Raw genomic sequence first — 20,749 nt, forward strand, 5'->3', positions numbered from 1 at the left:
TCTTGTTGAAAGTGAAAATTATAAATTCTGAGTCAGTGAATGAGGACAGGGCAGAGGGAAAAATAATATGAGCTACTGGCTCATTTTTGTTCTGTTGCTTAGGAAATTGCATTATCTTGATCTTGGAGTGAAAAGACTAGTTTCACTTTTCAAATTTAGACTCAAAATAAAAAACACCAAGATGAATTATACCCAGAGACCATACAAAATGCAATATGTGTTGGAATTCATCTGAGGAGGAGGGAACGCTTATCTTCTGGAAGATAGTAGTGTAGATACTAGGGTGATATTTGAGAGGAAAAATGCGTTCCTTTTGAGGCACATTTATATTCCTGAAACTTTTCTTAAAATACAAGGGAGAAAAGCTTAGTATTTCCTCATGGTAATTAGTGTCTAAACTTACAGAAACTGCTGGTACTAGGAAGAATGAAGTTATTCTGTCATTATAGTATATTTGTTTTGGCTCAGGAACAGAAAGGAGTATTTGTATAAATTAGAAATCCTTTGTCTCTTTGACAATTGTTCAGCAAGCAAACAGAAATAAGAGACTTCAGTTGACCTGACTGATCCTGGTAAACAAGGTTACTATGAATACAAACCTACTGTGTGGCTAAATCTGGGTTTTCCATTCTTATTTTAATTGCACTAGAAGTTTCATGTGTAGTGGCGCATGTTCAGATATGTACTAATATCAGATTAATTTCTTCTTTGTTTAGTGTATAGGTCATGTAGTTTATTCAGATGTGCTGTAAAATGGCTGTGGGCACGTGTATCTAAAGGAGAAGGTCAGGATGACAAAGTGGTTTGAAAATGAGATTTCAATATAAAAGGGTTACAATGTCAATTGCAAGAAGATGTTCATATTGTCACATTATCAGGACTTCTGACTTCTTGAAAATGGATATTAATCAGATGTGACATTTTCAAATTCTTTTTATTCTATTTTCAGAAAAATTATAGAAGCCTGAAAATAAAGTTTCTTCTTTTTATTTGCTCCAGCTAGATGGGTGATGGAGGGAGAGAGAGAGGGAAGGGTTAAAGGACAAAACTGCTTAATTCTTCTTTGGCCCCATCACAGTTTTGGACTTATTTACAGTCTGGTTTATATCTGTGTTCTAGAATCTTGGAAATTATCATAATTTCATGTCTATGAAAGCTTGCATATATAAATGTTACAGTGTATTAGTACCTACAGAAAAAGGCCACTGGCTTCTAGGACAATTTAAATTTAGTTTTGAGGTAGTTACATATGGTGCCCAGCTAACTGTGGTCTTCAGAAGGTGTTCTGACAGTGAACAATGTGCAGCATACAGCTTAGGAGCCCCAGTATTGTATTTTAATAAGAAGATGGGGTTATAACATACAAAATAGTTAATATGACTAGTTAATATAACCGTACAGTGCTAGAAATGTAAGCAGTTTGAGACATCAGCTGTCTGATTTTAAAAAATATATCCCAAATATCTCGTGTGTCTTTGCAGTTTCAAATCCTCAGGAAAATTACCAGATAAAACATAATTTTGACTCCAGATAGTTTTATTTGACATTTGCAACATGGTAGAGATAATGTACAAACAATTTTGTACAGCATTTATGGTTTATAAAATCTCCCTTGTAATACATAGTTTCAAGACTGTTAATATTTGTACAGCTCATATATCTCAGTCTTTGTTCAACTGAGGCTCTTAAAGGAGGAAGTTATTTTAATGAAAGGATAGATCCTCCTATGGGGCTGGATCTGTTTATAATATGCTTGTTACAATATGTGTCAAATAGATGTTCAGACATTCCTGTTGTATAATTTATGTTTACAGAAGTATACTTAACACGTGAGCATACATAACATGAAATAAAAGGAAAGTTACTGCTTTACACCAGTGTTAAGAAAGGATTGTACTTTTACAGATAATACCAGATTGTGTTTTATCGAAGTTGTATGCACCTTGAAATAAAATTAAAATTAGTCTTAAAACTGGTCATCAATATTTGTGATTTCAAGACATTTTACTACTTTCTAGAATTTCTTCCCCTTTTTGTTACCAAAACCCTGACATTATACAATCAAAGACAAAATTAAAAATAAAACTTGTAAAAGTGTTACATTTTACTTGCAAGAGTGGTATGTAGAAAGCAGTTTAATAAATTTTAACTCTGTGTCTCCTTGTCTGCATAGGAAAGATTGCTATATAAAAATATTCACAATAAAATTAAAACAGATTCTCTAAAGAAATCTTATGGGACAAGCACTTTAATGTATTGACAGAAATATTTATCTGGATTTCTGCCTTGGGAACCAGTATATTGTACAGAGAACAGAAATCCTGGAAACAGAATTGATATTGAATCATTCTGAACAGGCTAAATCCTGTCAGATACTGAGCTTTAGTATAAATAGGAAATTAGGTTTAGAATTTACAAATCACAGTCACGGAATAGTTTAGGTGGTTGGGGACCTCTGGAGGTCATTTGGTCCAGTGCCCTGCTCAAAGCAGGGCCAACTGCCAAGTCTAATGTAATTTGTTGCTAGATCAGGTTGCTCAAGACATTGTCCAGATGAGTTTTGAATGTCTCTAAGGATCCCCCAAGCTGTGGGCACCATTTTTCAATGTTTGTCAATGTTCTTTGTTAATTTCTTCTTCCTGATACCTAATCTAGTTATTGAATACTTTATTCACTTTTTTTATCATGTTATTCTAATCCCTCATGTGTTGCAGTTGGTAAATTTTTACTTCTGTTTTCAAGAAATACAGATTAAGGTCAACACAAAGCCTTTTGGAATCTTGCACTGAAAATAGTGTCACTTATGGGGTGTTAACACTCTTAATTTCCTGGAGCCATCCATCAGAGCTTCTAGCTTTGTAAAACAAAGTTACACAAAGCACAGACTTGAGTGGTTGATTCAACAATGACTAGCAAATCATTTTTGCTGAACTGATACAATTAGTCACAGTGTTAAAGAGAAGTCAGTTAATAAACAGAGTGCTTTAGTTAGAGCATGGGTAAACATTGCACTTCCATCTTCTTTACAATGCTGTATTCTGCTCCTGTCATTGTGTTTGGCAGGCTAGTGCAAATGAAGGAGAGAGAGAGATATATGTAAATCTATCTTCTCTTTTTCAAACTCCTTTGTGGTAATACTCTCTTGGGAACATTCAGTGACTAATCTTCTTCATGCTGTAGAAGGAGCTGTAGTCCTTCATTCCATTTACAGATACAGATGTTCCTAATTGAGTACCCAGGGACTTTTTAAACTTTTTTGTTATTCTATTGCAGAATCTGTTTTTAAAAATGCTTTTAAAATTAAATTAAAATTGATTTTTTTAAGCATCCATTTTAAGTGGTTCATTATTTTAAATGCAAGAGTTCTTATTGTCTGCCCTGAGCTTGCTGAAATTCTGTGAACCTGGAAACACCTATTCTTTATATAATCATAGAATCATAGTATAGTTGTGGTTGGAAGGGACCTTGGAGATCATCTAGTCCAGCTCTGTGCTCAGAGCAGTGTAAATTAGAACTATATAGTCAAGGTCTTATCCTGAACTCTGGATTCTGAATCCTAAGGATGAAGACTGTACCACCTGTCTGGGAAATTCATTCCAGTGTTTGAGTGCCCTGACACAGAATAACATTTTTAAGATTTAAGTGCAATTTCCTGTGTATTGAATTTTTCCCCGTTGCCTCTCATGCTGTCACGGGGCAGCAGTGGGAAGAATCTGTCTCAGTCTTCTCTACTGCCTCACATCAGATTTTATACATGTTAAATAAGGACCCCAAACCTTCTCTTCTTGAGACTAAAAATTCCTGTTGTCTGAGGTTCTGCTCAAATACTAGATGCTGTGATCCCTTAATCATTTTATTGGCCCTTCAGTGGACTTGCCACCATCTGTCTATGAGTTTCTTGTGCTGAATAGAAAAGAGCAATCACCTCACCAGAGCTGCTGGTGATGCTTTTCCCAGTGCAGCCCAGGGTGCTGTCAGCTGCCTGTGCCACAAGGATCCATTGCTGACTCCTGGTCAGCTTGGTGTCCACTGGAACCTCCAGGTCTTTTCCTGCCAAGTTACTTTCCAGCTGGCTGGCCCCCAGCCTGTACTGGTGCACAGTGTGGAGGTTATTCCTCCATAGCTGCAGGGCTTGCAGTTCCCGTTGCTGAACATCCTGAGATCCCTGGTGGTTCAACCCCTCCTCCCGGTTTTGTGTCAGCTGCATGCTAGCCGAGGGTGTGCTCTGTCCCATCATCCACCTCATTACTGACGAAGTTAAACAGTGCACATGACTTGTGGCTGGCTTCCAGCTGGCTGCCTTGCCACTGATCACAACCCTTTAAGCTCAGCCAGTTTTCAGGCCATGTCACTCTCCATTTATCTAGCTCGTACTTCATCAATTTATCTATGAGGATATTGATGTAAAAAGCCTTGCTAAAATAAGATAAACAGCTTCCACCATCCAACCAGTCATCTCGTTGTAGAAGGCTGTCAGGTTCTTTGGTCAGGCATGATTTCACCTTCAGAAATCCAGGCAGCCCCAGATGTAATGTAGACTTAGATTTATGAGCGTAGAAAAAAACAATTAAAATATGCAGGGGCTAGAGGGAGAGGGTTAGTGCTACGCTTGTGCTGGAGAAGTACCAGCTCTTCCGTGAGCCTTGTAGCTAGACCAGCCCTGGTACCGCTGGCTGGCAGGGAGCAGCTGGTGTTGCCGAGGCAGGGAGTATTAGGACAGAAGTGTTTAGATGTGAGAGGGTTGAGGATTCCCAGTATTGTAAAGTCTCTGGGAACTCCTGTAGGACGAACTCAGAAGACGAGTCGTGAAATTTTATATTTAAATGATGTTATCTATGTGGATTTTGCTAGCACAAAAGAGGTTGAGCTGAATCGCTTCTAAGTATAGGGCTCGGTTGAGTTCTTCTATAGTTAGCACTGTTAACAATGGAGTAGCGCCCTTGACTTGTGTGGTTATACTGAAACATTGAGCTTACTGTGACTCTGAAGAAATGATTTAGCAATTATTTTAATGTATTTATTAGTACAAAAAGTCTAAATCTGAGCATTTAGCAATAATTCACTGTAAACCTGAAGGCTTTAATATTTAAAGAGAATCTATTGTGCAGCTTCGTTGGTAGAAATAGAAGAAAAATCATCTGCAGTTGGAAAATTACAGGCTGTGTAGGTGTTGAAATGCCTCCTGCTTCACATTCTTAACTGGCAGCAAGCCAGATACTAAGCATTTCTGGTTTAAAGGGGAATAGTCCCCTTTTCTTTAAATTTCTGATGGATAAAGGTTGTGTTTGGGTTGCATCTTTTAGCAGTTAGGATTTCTCCCATCTTGGTACAACATGAATAAAATTTTCAGTTAAATCTTCAAGTTACCTTGAGGTTTTGCATTATTGCTGGATAATGCAAAGGTATGCATCTTTCATTGCAAGTTGTACTGTAAGAAGTTGTGGGCCTCATGCACCCTGTGACTCTTTTCCACTCTGGGAGCTCTAGATGTCTCGGTTCTGCTTTAAAGCTTTGTTGGAATTAGTATATGATACTCAGAGAAACCTGCCATAAACATGAAAGGCTTTAATATTCATAGCTTTAAATTAGGTAAAGAATGGTTTTGAATAATGCAAAAATATTGGAAGCTGTAAATAGATCAGTTACTAATCATTAATTAAAGTCAATTTTCAGCACTTGACAGAATACTGTCCTTTCATTGAGCTTAGATGTTACTGGGAGGCGTGTTTTTATTGAGAGACCTCATACACGTTTACCAAATAAGATTGCACGGATGCTAATATTCAGATCAGTCTGAAAATCTGTACTCATCCATTCTTGCTGGTTTGGGATGGCATTAAAAAGGTGTAGCTTTGCCCTGTCAAAACTTGTCAACATTCTTGTGTTTACAGACAACAGTTAAAAATACAGTGGTGTATATGGTAACTAGCCAGAGAATTGGTTCCTAATACTTTTTAAGAAAATCACATTAGCTTAATTTTACATCAGTAGTAGTCTTAACAGAGGATTAAAAAAGCACAAAAATACTGATACATTTTCTCAGTTGGAATACACACTGTATTTAAAAAAAAATATGCAATATTGGATTAGTAATTTCCCGTATTCCTAAAGTAAGGTAGATACCAAGAGAGAAAGATAACCCATATTAAAAGAATAGGGGAAATGGTGATTGTTTTACACTCTGTCAAGCCTTTTCTTCTTGACCTTAGAATTATGTATCTTAAGTTTGTCCTGTTTTCAGCTTGTTTAAATTCTGTTTATAAATATTTTTGTTATTACACTCCAGTATTCTGAATTTCAGTGTTTGGGGTTTTTTTTTTCATCTGTGTTGACCTCCATCCCCAGCTGTGATTTTTGTTCACTCTTTATTATTGTAAATGTATAGGTGCAATGAAGCTGAAGTCTCGCTCTGGGAATGATTCCCAAATTTTGCTCATTGGGTCTGAACGTTGCAGCCCTGATGGCAGCAATGTGTGATAACCTCAGTACAGTGCTCACAGCTTTCTGCTCACTTCTTACTCATCTTAGAATTTATGATAACTCTTCTATTTAGGTCCTTATCTTTGTAGCGTGTAAGGTCTATATGGTCCATTTAAATAAAAGACAAAAATACTGTTTCCTGACATTCATGGTGTGTAGCACCTATTTAGAACAGTTATTGCCATGTCTAAGTTTGTGATGGATCCTTCTTGATTGCCCCGGAACTCAGGGAAGATGGAATTTTTTATTTTGTCCCAAATTAGTTATATTAGTTAGGTGCTATAATCACACGAGCATTTCTAAAGATGTTAGTATGTTACTAGATGAGAGATCAATGGGATTACTTGCAATGGTGAAGTTCTGCATAAACATGAATACCTTTAGGACTAAGACTCATGGTATGTTTCTGTGGGCAGGAGCTATCGCTTAATTACAGCACAGGTACATGCAGGAGAGCTGGTCGTTGCGTCTGCCTGTATAGGCGGTAAAGGGAAACAGACACTTCAATGGCACTGCTCATCTCAACTGTTTAAGCTGAGATAAATTGCTCTTCATTGAGTCCAGTTTCTCTCCATTGATTTTTAAAGGGAAGTTTTCTTAGAGGCAGACACACGCAATCTAAGATTAGATTAATTCCGTCATATATGCTTTAGACACATGCTTTCAAAGTACAGGCACTTTGTGTTATACTGTACAAAAAATGAGACATATATGCCGTAGCAAGATTTACACTTTCTGGAAGGGGAAGGTTTTGTTGTGGCAGAGGTTTCCCATGGTAAGACCTTTATAGAGAGTGATAGTTTGTAGTTGGTGAATTAGGTAGCTACACCCGTCTGCAGAATGGAAACCTAGCACAGAAGTGAACTGGGGTGTGGGTGACTCTCCACCTTGCAAAGAGGATTTGGATGCCTGAATTCCTGCCTGCCAGCCTGTACTTAATCTTTGAGAATGCACTTCCTGCTAACATGGACAATTATCTTTGCAAGGATGGTGAAGAATATTTTATTTCAAAAAATACACTGAAATTGCAGTTTGCTAAACGTGTTTCAGTTGATGTCGGTGACACCTAATTGTTGTTTGAATATTTTCACTAGGAAATTATAGAATGCAAAGAAAAAAAAAATCTTTCCAGTAGGATATTACAGTATTTGTGTTGGGGTAGTTCACTCTCTGATTTTATCCAAAGCTTTTACTTTTGCTTCTTGCTTATTATATGAACATGTCCTTGTTTTTGAAAGCATGTATGAATTTAACAAAATAGATCTAAATTGGCCTGCTTGACTGTACCTATAATTTCATTTGATCTTTTGAAAGACACGAATGTTGAAGATGATACAGAGGACTAATGGAATATGTAAAGATCTTTCCTGCTCTAAATGCAGGAAGGCTTTGCATCTTAACTGTGAATTCCCTAATGTACTTCAGAGGCAGAACAAAACTGCAAGGTGGTTGTGCAAATTAACTCTCCTATGATCAGTTCATGTACCTAGTCCCCTTTCTGAGCTCATGTGTTTCACCAAGAAAACTTGGAATGATAATGGGATAGGGAGTGGCATATGGAAGCATTTAAAAGTAGCTTTACCATGAATTTCTTTTAAAATTATGTTTATAATCGTAATGTACATTTAATTGTAATGCCACACTAAGAAAAATGGTTGCATGTGTACAGTTGAGCTTTGTGTGCTTATTTGAAAATGAGCTGCTTAGCTGTTGGAACAAATCTGAATTTGTTTGCCAAAATCAATTTTATGCATTTAAACAGGAAAAACGTGTTGATGTTTAGTTTTATTTTTAATTTTGGCATCCAGACCCTTTCTAATTCTGTTCTAAAAGTTGATCAACTTAGGTAGCTTTGTTTTCATGTCATACCTTTTCTTCATTGCTGCCTACTCTTTCCCTCCATCATGCTATTTTTTTTTTTCTTTTTCAATTGTACGATACCATTGAGAGATGAGGAGAAAGGTACAAGATCTGTAATCTGACCAAGTTTTTGCTTCTGTCTTTAATCGTGTTTGTCAATATACATCTGATTATCCATCTGACTGTTTTCCCTATAAAAAGGAAAAAAAATTAGATTTCTGTTTAAATATTGTATGTTGAGTGTAATTTTAATTTGTGTCTTCTGCTTGTCCCCATCCTGTGCTTTTAAAAGCTTCCACAAAACCACTGCCTTGATCATCCAGCTGTAAAGATCTTTCGAACACTTTATATTTTTTTCCAAAGCTACACTAAAAATTAGAACATTCCGTACTAGAAATGGTACATAACAGCTTTTATGGTTGAAATTGTTTTAATGTTATTTTCTCCTACATGTTGTATAAAAGAAGTAATGCTTCTTTTGACTTATATAAATAACCTAGATAGCCTGGGTTTGTTGTGGTGTTTGTTTTTGTTTTTTTTTTTTTCTTTTATGAAAGATATGAGCTTGTAACCATTGTAGAGTGTAATGTATTGTATGTATATATTTTTGTAAGTTCTGGCCAGGATATCCAAGGAACAAGTGTGGTGGCAAATCTTCCAGTTCTGATGCGACAGAATCCTGCAGAAACACTTCGTCGAGTTTTACCAAAAATCAGAGTAAGTTGTGTGTAATGAGGTTTGAATGTACTTTTTTTCTGCCAGTATAAGTATTTTAACAAAGGTAAAAAGATTCCACTTTTATTGCAAACTCACTCTCTTGGAGAAGTATGTTCAGTAGATCTTCCACATTAATTCACTGAATTTACGGAAGTGTTGCAGGTATTGTATTTTTTGAAAAATGTTACAGCAGAAAAGAAAGCAGAATTAACACTGTTTACATATTCTAAATATTTACCAGTGTTTTGACAGCTCTTTGAGAACTCTTTTTGAGGACCAGCCAGTCATAATGGTTCATTTTGGTGTTCTCAATCTCCTTCTATCCAAACACTAAGATTTTCATGCTGCTATCCAGAAAAGTGTACTTTGCTCTTAGCTGTCTGAAGTTTCATGCACTGCCCTCCGCACTTTTAGTAAGCCACTGCTAACTCTGGTAGATGCATGCTGACCACATAATGTTACATAGTAATTTTATATATAGATATGTTTGTATAAAGGATATTTGAGTTGTTCAGCCTGGAGAAGAGAAGGCTCTGGGGAGACCTTATTGTGGCCTTTCAATACTTAACAGGCACTTATTAAGAAGGATGGGAACAGACTTTTTTGTAGGGCTAGACTAGATATAAGGAGGAAATGTTTTACAATGAGGGTGGTGAAACACTGGCACAGGTTGCCCAGAGAGGTGGTGGGTGCTCCATCCCTGGAAACATTCCGGGCCGGGTTGGACGAGGCTCTGAGCCACCTGATCTAGTTGAAGATGTCCCATTGAAGATGTCCCTGCTCATTGCAGGGGGGTTGGGCTAATGACTTCTAAAGATCCCTTCCAACCCAAACTGTTATGATTCTATGATTTTGAGGAAGATAAATATCCCCATATTTCCACTCTGGCCCAGGCATGACCCCTTGCCTAGAAGAAATTAAGAAGTTCATTTGAGGTATGGTTCAAGCAGCAGCTTCAGCCAAATAGACGCAAATGCAAAGCCTAATAACTCTAAAGCTAAAGAACTGTAAATAACTCTAATAGCTGCAACAGGAATTAAGACTTTGTTAGCCTTCTTGTTAGAGTGATTTTCAGTGATTTTAAGGCTACCAGCTGAGTGGAAAAATACATTGGTTTTGGCTATCAAAAGTATCTGAAAGTTTATTTTGATAACAGCAAATTTCTGAGTGTGGGTTTTTATTTTTTCGTTGAATCAGTTTATTGTCAGTCTTCTACTGATACTATTGACAATTTTTATGTGATTGAATAAAGGTGTTGATTTAGAAGAGTCTCTGACCTGTTCGCATGCAATTGTTCACTTTGATATAAAGCTGGTTCTTATTTATACAATTATCAGCTAAAGGAACATTGTGTTTGTTAGTAGCAGTTTGGCTGTAGTAGTTGTTCGATTGTGTATGCTCTCTATGGGAAAAGAGGTAAAAATGACAAGGATTGCTTGTAGAAATTTTATTTTCAAAGCATTGAGTTGTGTTCGTGATTTTATGGAGAGACTCAGTTTCCCCATACACTTTTAGTGATACATTTGATAGTTTCAGTAATGTGATTCAGTCATGATTTTATCAGGACATTTTGTGGAATTTAGGGTTTTTTTCCCCCATATAATTTAAAATTATTTTCCTTTTTAACACAATGTGTGGGAATGTTATTTCCTTGTTGCAAACAACTAATGCTTAAGAAAAGTATTTACATCACTTCAGAAAGACGGAAAGAGTTTAACTAGTTACTGATTCAGGCTAAATATGAATTTGATGATCTAAAATACATTGAACTGCAAGTTTCGGTTATGTTAAGAATCTCCTCAGCTGCCTTGTCCTCTATATCTCAAGGACTTTAGGGACAAGAAGAAGTAGTCTTCTGTAGCAGCTGCTGTGAGTTTTCTTGCTATTTCTGTATTGGATTCTCATTGCCAGGTCTATGAAAGTATATAATGATATTAGTAACAAAGGTGAGATGCCTGCGTCGCATGCTTACATTGTACAGTTTTCTATTTACTGAGGAGATTATTATTAAATAGCAAAGTGGGACCAGGTGAAAATTATACTTGCTTGTTCCAGTAAATTCTCATTTGTATTTCATTGTTTTCCTTTGCTGAAGTTTTGAAGAAATTTCTTCTTTTATTGAAAAGCTATGTGGATATATACCTCTCAGCTTTTTTTTTTTTTAATGACCACTACCTTACCATTATATTAATAAAGGAATTTGAGAAAAAATATCATTATGAAAAATTACTTGGTGTATTTCTTACTGCCTGTGCAATTGGTCTTAAATTGATGCTCTCTCTGTCTCCTAATCCTAAGAAAGAGGCTGCTCAAGGGAAAATTCAATGTTTGTTGAAAACTAATTTAATGAGTTATATACTGCTCATTTATTATGAATCGATTGACTGAAAGCTGAGGAACAAATATGTATGTAGTCCTCAACATCATTACTTAAGAAATGTTCTTCTGTAGGATAAGTAAGTGTAAGCTGTACTGCAGAGGAGTCTTAGATTCTGTGTGGTAGATGTGCTCAGTAATGTTCCATGCACCAGTAAATGCTGGGGGCCACCCAGCTGGAAAGCAGCTTGGCGGAAGAAAGGACGTGGAGGACCCGGTGGACACCAGCTTGAGCAGGAGCCAGTGGTGTGCACCTGCCGCAGAGCGTCCTGCACTGTTTGACAAAACACTGCCAGCATTTTGAGGAAGGTGATCCTTCCCCTTTACTCTACCCTCTGCTCTGCTCCACCCGTAGCACTGTGTCCAGTTCTGGGCTCCCACATACAAGAAAGGGACAGAGTGAAGAGTGTACAGTGGAGGGCCAGGAAGAGGATTAAGGGACTGGAGCATCTCATAGAATCATAGAAAGTTTTGGGTCAGAAGGGACCCCTAGAGGTCATCTAGTCCACCCCCGCCCCGCAGCGAGCAGGGACACCACTAACTAGATCAGGTTGCTCAGAGCCCTGTCCAACCTGGTCTTGAATGTTTCCAGGGATGGGGCCTCCACTGCCTCTCTGGGCAACCTGTGCCAGTGTTTCACCACCCTCATTGTAAAGAATTTCTTCCTTATATCTAGCCTAAACCTACCCTGTTTTAGTTTAAAACCGTTACCCCTCATCTTGTCACTGCTGTCCCTACTAGCAGTAGAGATAAAATATTTTGTTTTCCTCCACTTGGAGGAAAGACTGAGAGGGCTGAGACTGTTCAGTCTGGAGAAGAGAAAGCTTGGAGCGGGATCTTACCAATGTATGTAAATACCTGAAGGAGGATGCAAAGAGGACAGAGCCAGGCTCTTTTCAGTGGTGTGCAGTGACAGGGCAAGAGGCAGTGGCACAAACCAAAACACAGGAGGTTCCCTCTGAACATCAGGAAACACTTTTTCACTGTGAGGGTGAAGGAGCATTGGCACAGGTTGCCCAGAGAGGTTGTGGTCTCCCTCCTTGGAGGCCTTCAGAAGCCATCTGGACGCGTTCTGGCTCTAGGTGACCCTGCTTGAGCAGGGGGATTGGACAAATTGACCTTCAGAGGACCCTTCCAGCCTCAATCATTCTGTGATTATGTGAATATCAGACATCATGTTTCAACTCATGTTATCTCCTGAAACTTCTGTGATGCCGGGAGACTCCTGTTTCTTAAGAAGAGCTGTTCCAACTTTTGTCTGATTTTAAAATTCAGCAAATGGCCAAGAAATAGCTGTCCTCAGAACTGAGGACTAGTATAGACTGACAGATTGTTTAGAAAACATTTAAGTGGTTCTAGTTATCATGTTCTGTGCTGTAAGATGCAGGTCAGTAGGCATTTTGTTTATATATATATGTGTGTGCGTATAAAAAACAAGCTTTGAGAAAAAGAATGACTTGAAGTTGCAAAGTAATTGAAAACCCTTTAACTTACACCAAGTTTCTGCACTTACTACCACGTGTTGGTAATGAGTTCTTTCCTAAACCAACCTACTGGCTTCAAGAAAAGGTGTTGTTGTTTTGTTTTTATTTTATTTTATTTTCCATTTAACATACTGGATCCTTTTTTGTCTCTGATGGTTGTGCTTTGAGAGCAGAGTTCTTCCTGAAATGCAGGAGTAATAAGAAGCGCTGGGGTTTTTTTACCCTTAGTTGTCAGATTGTGGATAGACTTTGCCTCTCTGTCTTTAATAAAAAGTCTTATATTAGGAATACAGTTTTTTATTCTAGTCTTAGCTTTTTATATAGGGATGGAGAAAAAAAGTAAAAGTATGATCATTAGCATGATCAGGGCCTAGGGCCTGGAAAATACTTGTACGGTGGGAGCTGGAGCTCAATGTGTATAGATCAGGCGGTACTTAATTACTTTGTAAAAGTATCTTCCTGCATAATGTTAAAGGACATTCAACTGAAGACAATATATGAAGAAAGAAGAGTTAGGAATTGAAGGCAGAAATATTAGAAATTAAGCAGACAATTTTAATAATAAACCTAATTAATTTTTGAGCAAGTAACTGAGAAAAGTAGTGTCTTTTTAATCTTGCAGTGTCATTTAAATCCAAACTGAAAGCCTTCCTAGATTATAAATTAAATGAAACTTAAGTTCATGGGCTCAAGGCAGAGGTAAGAGTGAAATATAATGAAGTCAGTCTAAATCTTTGTGTTCCTTTCAGATTTAAGCCTTATAAATTAAAGTTTTCTGGAGTGTATGAGGGTTAAAATTCTTTCTGTGGCTATATTCTTATAAAGCAGGCTCTTCAATGGTGCTCTGATATCTAATATTTATTTAATCTGCAATAGAATAACAGTTCTGTTGTACCCATGTTCATTGCACTTTTAACTGCAAAACAGTATTTGGCATCATTAACCACTTGACCTTTTTTTTTTCCCCCTTATCCTTGTTTTTGTTAGAGGAGTAGTCCTGACCATTAAGTGGAAACTGTCATACTCTATAATGACGTAATCGAACTCAACTGCAATTAGAGTTTTGCAAATGTAGTCTGGCATTTAGTGCAGGGAAATAAACTGACTTAAATTGCTGCAGTTCGTTTCAATTCTGTAGAATGGGAAAAATCTTTTGTGAATTCAAATTTGCACATGAAAAAGGAGTTAAATAGTAGTTTCAGGGTGCTATTTGTCTGAAAGTATTGCCGCTGTATAACTGGGTAGGGAAACCAGTGCACTTATTTAGCATACTTGCAGAAAGCAAAAATAAATACTGTTTTTATTACAGCTGAGGATAAAACAGATACAGGAAGAAATAAATGCAAGGAATATTCAGCTGGATACATTACAAATTATTATTTCCCTTGTGAGAAATTGGTAAACCTGGTTACTTTTATAAATAAATGTAGAAATTGATAGATGCAAATTGCTTATAAATCATTACTGCCTAATTAAATTAAAAATATATCAAAGACTTTTTATGTATTTAACATACGTGTTTTAGGTCTGAGATGAGCAAAATCAAACATACAATGCTACAATAAATATGCCATATCTAAATAATGATTGGATTGGGTGTCAGTATTTTTGTTATGCTGATAAAACAAATACGTTGTATATCGTTTGGAAGTTAATGTAGGCGTGAAATTATGAAATATTTTTTAAAAATTCTACAGTTAAAATGAAGTGATACGCTTGCATAGGTTCTTCTGCATAGAGATCACCTGTCTGGATTTCTGCATGCACCTCCTCGTGAACCATGAAAGACACTGAAGTACAGTTTTATGGAAAGCTTAGATACTCTTCACGGCGTTTCTTGTTGTGCACCCAAATGGCTCCTTTCACATGGTGTTAGCAGTATTTTCCCTCTTTTCCATCCTTGGGCACTGCCACCAGAAGCAGTGGAGGGGGATTGCAGGTGTCTATCTGATTGACTAATAAGAGATTTTTCCAGATGCTGTGATTGCAGAATACTATGGATACTCTTGTTGAAGTGTATGCATCAGGCCTTACTCGGTGCTGTCTGATCAGTTCCAAACTCATTTTCAGTTACTTATTTTCCTAAAATATCAGTCTCCGCTTCAAAGCTTTTCTTTATTTCCTAGTTGATTTTATAGTTTAAGAAGAGGTGGGGTGACTTTCACCCTGTCTTTTACCTAGCATTGATTTTAAGGTCTGTCCTTACTGTATCTTTGAACTTCTATAATCTCCATTATTTCTGTGTCTTTCTAGTCCCGAGTGAAGATTTCCGTTGCATCAATGCAGTTACTAAAATGATTGACTATGTTTCTGCTTGCAGCATTCTTTCAAAAGAATGCTGTCGCTGCAGGACAAGAAGTTCATTAAACTAGAGGTGTTTTTTCTGTTTTCCAATTAATGGAATGAGCCAGGCTTTTAAAATTTTGAAGGTTTTCATGCCTGAGTTTAACTTGTAGACATTAGGATAGTTCAAGAACGTGCTTATACTCCCAAATTCCAGTAAATACGTTTGCCTGAATAAGATGGGCAGGAAAAGCTGAGAACCTGCGGAGGATCCATGTATAGAAAAATGCATTACTTTCTAAATAAAGAATTTTATATGAAGTAAATTTAAGTCACTCATCTTGAGTTCAGTGAAATTGGAATGAGAAGGAGAGACCCATACATTTTCATATGTGGAACTTTACACTTTTGAGTGCAAACATCAGTACAGGCAGGTGTTTAAGCAACCTAGAAATTTACGTTTCAGTGTCTCCCGAGGTCCGTGAGGAGGCACATCCAGAGAATCTGTTTTCACACATGATTGTCCAGAGCTGTATGGATCTGTGGAGGAGACTATTTGGAAAATTTTTTTGGTGGTAAATAACCCTGTTTGCATTGCTTACAAAGTGAATACGTAGATAAAATGGAGTTCAGCTCCATGATGTTCTGGTCTGCAGTGGCGTCTTAGCATCTACAGTGTGTAGATAGTTCTTTTGATGCTTTTGGGGATGTTGTTTTGAACAAGTGTAAGCTAAAATCCCAGAATGGTATCCACAGGTATTCTGACCCCGGAAACATTCAAATCACAAAATTGGTAGGTGTCCTTATTCTTGGCTGTGGCTGTTGTAAGACCAGTGGAGGAACAAGGATAGAGGTGGAGATAACAAGAGGGTAGTTTCCATGGCTGTTGAATGCAAATATTTTATCACACTTGGATTGGTAAAGTACGCAATGCTGTTTCTTTTCTTCATTTGGGGGAGCCAGGGGCACAGAGAATGTCTTTACAAATATAAAGGGCTGTAAACGGAGACAGTTGTTGAGAGATAAGTAATGGTTATCTTTGAAATCACATAAACTGAAAACATTTGCACACACAAACTGCTTGACATTTGTGTAATGAAAACTTCTTGTTGTTTTCCTTTGAAGTAAGCAAAGTCTACTGAATAATTTCTCAGACGTTCTCTGCAAACTGAATTTTCTCGGCAAAATTCCTCGGCTGTATAATACTTAGGTGCATAATGGACATTTTCTTAATCTGATCTAGGCTGATTTTTTAAAATAGTTCAAATACCATCTTATTGTTGATTTTTGATACGTGATCTGAGAAAACACTGTTCATCTCAAGCACTTTAAAAAAAGGAGCAAAATCACATATTAAAAGGTTGTGTAGGAAGTATGAGCTTTAAACTCTTACTGAGCTTGGAATCACTTGTAAAATGAGTATAATGCTTTAGTAGTAATGCATTTTATTTTTTCGTGAGATAGATATGTTTAGAGAAGTAAATGAATGGAATGTTCACTGAGCTGATAGGTATGTACTTACAGTGAATGCTATATCATAGATTGAATCCTGCAAGCTCTTAGTCATGTGCATAAATCTCTGAAATTTAAATTTCTTTTTTGTTTCATTCAAAAACCTTAGTAATTATTCCTGTATTATCATTTCTTAACTTTTGAAATGATGCTTTTGAAGACAGCCTAATTAATTATATTCTTATATGTTAAAGCTGAGCACTAGTAAGTGCTGAGTTACCTAGATAAATATTCTAGTACAAGTTGCTTTATTGTTAAGACTCTTTCTACAGTTATACATATATATATATATATATATACATTTTTGTTTGTGTTCTGTGTCAGTTGGCAGGGGATGACATTTAAATTACCTTTTGTTACTTTAGCGTCTCTTACTGCATGAATGAAAGACTTCTTTTTAATTCATGTGCATAAACAGCAGAAGTGCACTTGTTGGCTGGTCTGGTTTTACCTCTTATTTTGTAAAGTAGGAAAATCCACACATATGTGATATTGGGCAGAAATATTTAGGACATAGTAATGCATAGGTCATGCTGATATAGGGCAGAAATGCTTAGGTTGTAGTGACATTTTTTAATTTAGGCCTGTCTACTTTGTATAAGCAATGCGTGCCTAACTAACAATTATGCCTTTGAAGAGGAGCTAAAAGACTGATAAAAAGGGGAACATCCAGCCCAGAAGACGCAGAAAGCTGGGTGACAGCTGACAAAGCATGAAGTTAAAAAAAATCTAGGGTAACTAGGAAAAAGGTAGAGGCAGCAAGGGCAGACCGCGACCACCGACTCAATTGAGAACGGGAAAGACTGCACCCCCAGGTGCGAGCATGCATAGTTAAGTGAGGAAGGAGTATACCTTGAAGATAAGTGTATAATGCGATGAACCAGTCGGAATGTAATGTGTAATTTCTTTGTTTTTACAAGAGTGTATAGTCCTTGTAACTCTGCTAAGTGGGATGCTAGCTTTGTGGAATTATCACCTAGCACCCATATCTGTGCAAATACCCAATAAAGACAATACTTCTGCTCTGTGTGTATATTGGCATACTGCACACGGGGTAAACAATCCCACTTTTGGGACAACAGATGTATCGATGAAACTGAAAGTCACAAAAAATATTATAATGAACTTTATTTATCTTAAAAGTTTCATGACATAATATGAGACTTGAATATCTCCAAGTAATTGCTGTTGAGAGGAAATAATTTTACAGCCAATTTCGTAGTTTACCCAGGTTGGTGCATATTCACTCTTAAAAGTGAATGTAAAAGTTTGAATGCTCCTTCAGTACATTTCTGGCCCATGCTCTAAATGGATATAATTTGTAATTATACAGGAGGTGCTGCATGTAGCCGGAGTGGAAATGCAGTTAACAGCTGCTGTTTCGTTTTTGACTGTTCTGCAAGAGGAGTCTGTGTCCATTCATACGTACTCCCACTCTTTCCTACACATCATTCTCCAGAACCTGGAACACAGAGATGCAGGTCAGGGCTGTACAACTATGCTGATGACTGGTTACTTCTATGTGTTTTGTTTCCTTAGTGATGGTACAGTACTGTGTAAAGCAGTGAGTGCAATCACTGTGACTTTGTATCTAGACTTGCATGAATGAAAAGATTCTTGCATGCTGACCAGTTGCATACCGATATTTAAATGTAATTCTGATTGAAGCAAACAAAACCACTGTGTCTGAAGGACGAAATCCCGAAGTTGTTACTGAGTCTGAGCTTCTGCTGAAATACCAGAATTCTGTGGCTGACAAAATGGAGGGAGGATGGTTGATGTTTCTTCTGTGACGATTAGTTTTTCTCAACCGATTTAACACTGTTTTTAGGGTACAAAGAAATAAAAAAAGACTTCATGTAAGACTAGAAAGTTTCAGTGGGCATAAGAAAAGAATGTGTTTCTAAATAAGAGAAACTTGTCTTTTCAAAACAAACAGGATCATTAATGTTTTTGTGCAGAAATTAAAAAGGTAAAAGAAATGGGGACAGAATTTGCATCTCACCTATCCTACTTCTTAGGTTAAAGTCTTGGATGTTAATTTAGTGGCTTTTAGATACATAGCTTCTTGGAGAGGTGCATGTAAAAAGTGAGAACAAATTTTGTAAAACTGACGTGTGTTGCATTATACTTGTTGTATGTACAACATAATGTATAACCCATTTCTTTCTAACAGGTGTCAGCAACGCGTGGCTAGAAACTCTTCTTGCTGTAATAGAAGCTTTACCAAAAGAGACTATCAGACATGAGGTAATAATATTCTCCCACTTAGGCTAGCGACAAATTAACAATAGTTTGTCAGATTTTATTTCCCTGCAAGTCTCATTCACTTCAGTAAGATTTGTGGCAGTTACTGTGAAAGTGGTAATGGTTGTGGAACATACTGTAAGAGAGGAATGCGCTAAAAGGCAAGACAGGAAGATCACCTTAAAAAAATTTAGTGTTCTTCAGCAAATAAAGGGTATTTACTGTAACACTTCTACTACACTTAGTATTCTCAGTAACATGTTTACATGTACCCTGTTTTGGTTTACAGGATACTATCTCATTCTGTGTCTTCATGAAGAAACTACACTTTGTTTGCTACTGGACTAAAATTCTGATTTCCGCTAAATGCGACTGAATGCTAGAGATCTATTCATTCTGTTCTGGATGTGCCAGAAACTTAACACCCTGCAAACACTCCTGATTTTTCACTGTGTAGCTCAAGAAAGAGGAAGGAAATCTGTCACTAAGTCATAATGTCACTCCTCTTTACTCAGCTAGTGTATTCAGTTTCGTTTTGAGTGTTCATATTTCACTGTTAAGTGTAAAAGCTTTGCAACAGGCATATTTTACTGTGTTTATAATTTAAAACAATACAGAGATTTAAATATATGCTTGTGTAGTATAAAAATACACATTAAAATTAGTGGGTAATTGAAATCCAGCACTGTTTAAAAAAATAAACTTATAAAGGGTGAAAGGTTGGGAAAAAAACCAGAAATTATTCTAGTCGCCTCCAAAATCTAATTGTTGTGTAATTTTAAAGATGCCATTTAAACAAGATGGAGTTTCTCCCCTGATTTTTCTCTAGGAACACATTTGTTTCCACAAAAAGTTGCTTTGGTGAGATCACAGCTGATAAAGCAGTGTTGATTCAGCAGCTATACAGAAACCTGACTCTGAAAACGGGCCTTTTGTGTTACTTGAAGGATCTTTGTATTGGAAAACTTGGAATATTCTAGTTGTTATGATTTTTACATACAAAAACAAATTAAATAATCATAGATTCCAAGGACATGAGGAAAGGTGTGTGTATCAGACCAAAGGTCAGCCTAACCCAGTATCCTGTCTCTGACAGTGGCCACTTCATGGGAGAGACTGTGTCTAGGACAGTAACTGGAGTTAGTATTACTAGACATGGTGTGTTTGCTGTCATAGTTCAAAGACCAAATAAGGTAACTTAATGGTAGATTTCTTTATGCAGTGTTGTAGTTAGAAGCATACTTCATATGCTAATTCTAGTCTGGGTGATCTGTGTGTCCTTAGAGTGGTAAAATTCTCTCACCTCAGAGTTTTAGGATATTGTTGAACTCTCCTGCCCTGTATGTTATCCTTTGGTGGAGCTCTGTGAAAGAGATTGAGTGAGGAACTGTGGCAGACCACAGCATGGCAGATTACAGATACCTCTCTGTAATGTTCCTCTTGGCCTGGCACTTGGATTTCTGGGATTATTTCTCGTTAAAAAATAATATATTTAAAGATGGTGTTCTGCAGGCCTTTCTTAGTTTGTTTCTGGCACCATAGAGGTGATCCAACAAATGGCAGCGGAGCTCCGATAAAGATGTAGGTTTTCTGCATCTGTATGGAAATGAAACCTCTTCCCCACAGATCCCCAACTGTGCATAACTGAGAGGGATCATTGCCTCAAAACTTTACATCAAAAGTGCTGTTTCGTGGGAAAACTTATGGGAAAGAACCTCAGAGAGGCTTCCTTCTCCTTTCTCTGCATTTTTATTTTTTTGTCTCGTGCAGGAACATACTTAACAACTTTT

General features: G+C 37.0%; 1 protein-coding gene across 3 annotated transcripts in view; it reads left to right on the plus strand.

The window, feature by feature from the left end:
- The window catches only part of PPP4R4 (protein phosphatase 4 regulatory subunit 4), a 74,936-nt gene that overhangs the window by 16,617 nt on the left and 37,570 nt on the right, over window positions 1-20,749 (plus strand). For 2 of the 3 annotated variants that reach the window (XM_075426307.1, XM_075426308.1), the window contains exons 3-5: window positions 8,955-9,057; window positions 18,046-18,193; window positions 18,889-18,962. In XM_075426307.1, the coding sequence (XP_075282422.1) occupies window positions 8,955-9,057; window positions 18,046-18,193; window positions 18,889-18,962 (325 nt within the window). The remainder of the gene's footprint in view (window positions 1-8,954; window positions 9,058-18,045; window positions 18,194-18,888; window positions 18,963-20,749) is intronic. The other variant, XM_075426309.1, reaches the window with a different exon arrangement.

This window comes from Opisthocomus hoazin, chromosome 7, assembly GCF_030867145.1.
Source record: "Opisthocomus hoazin isolate bOpiHoa1 chromosome 7, bOpiHoa1.hap1, whole genome shotgun sequence".
Taxonomy (NCBI): Eukaryota; Metazoa; Chordata; class Aves; order Opisthocomiformes; family Opisthocomidae; genus Opisthocomus; species Opisthocomus hoazin.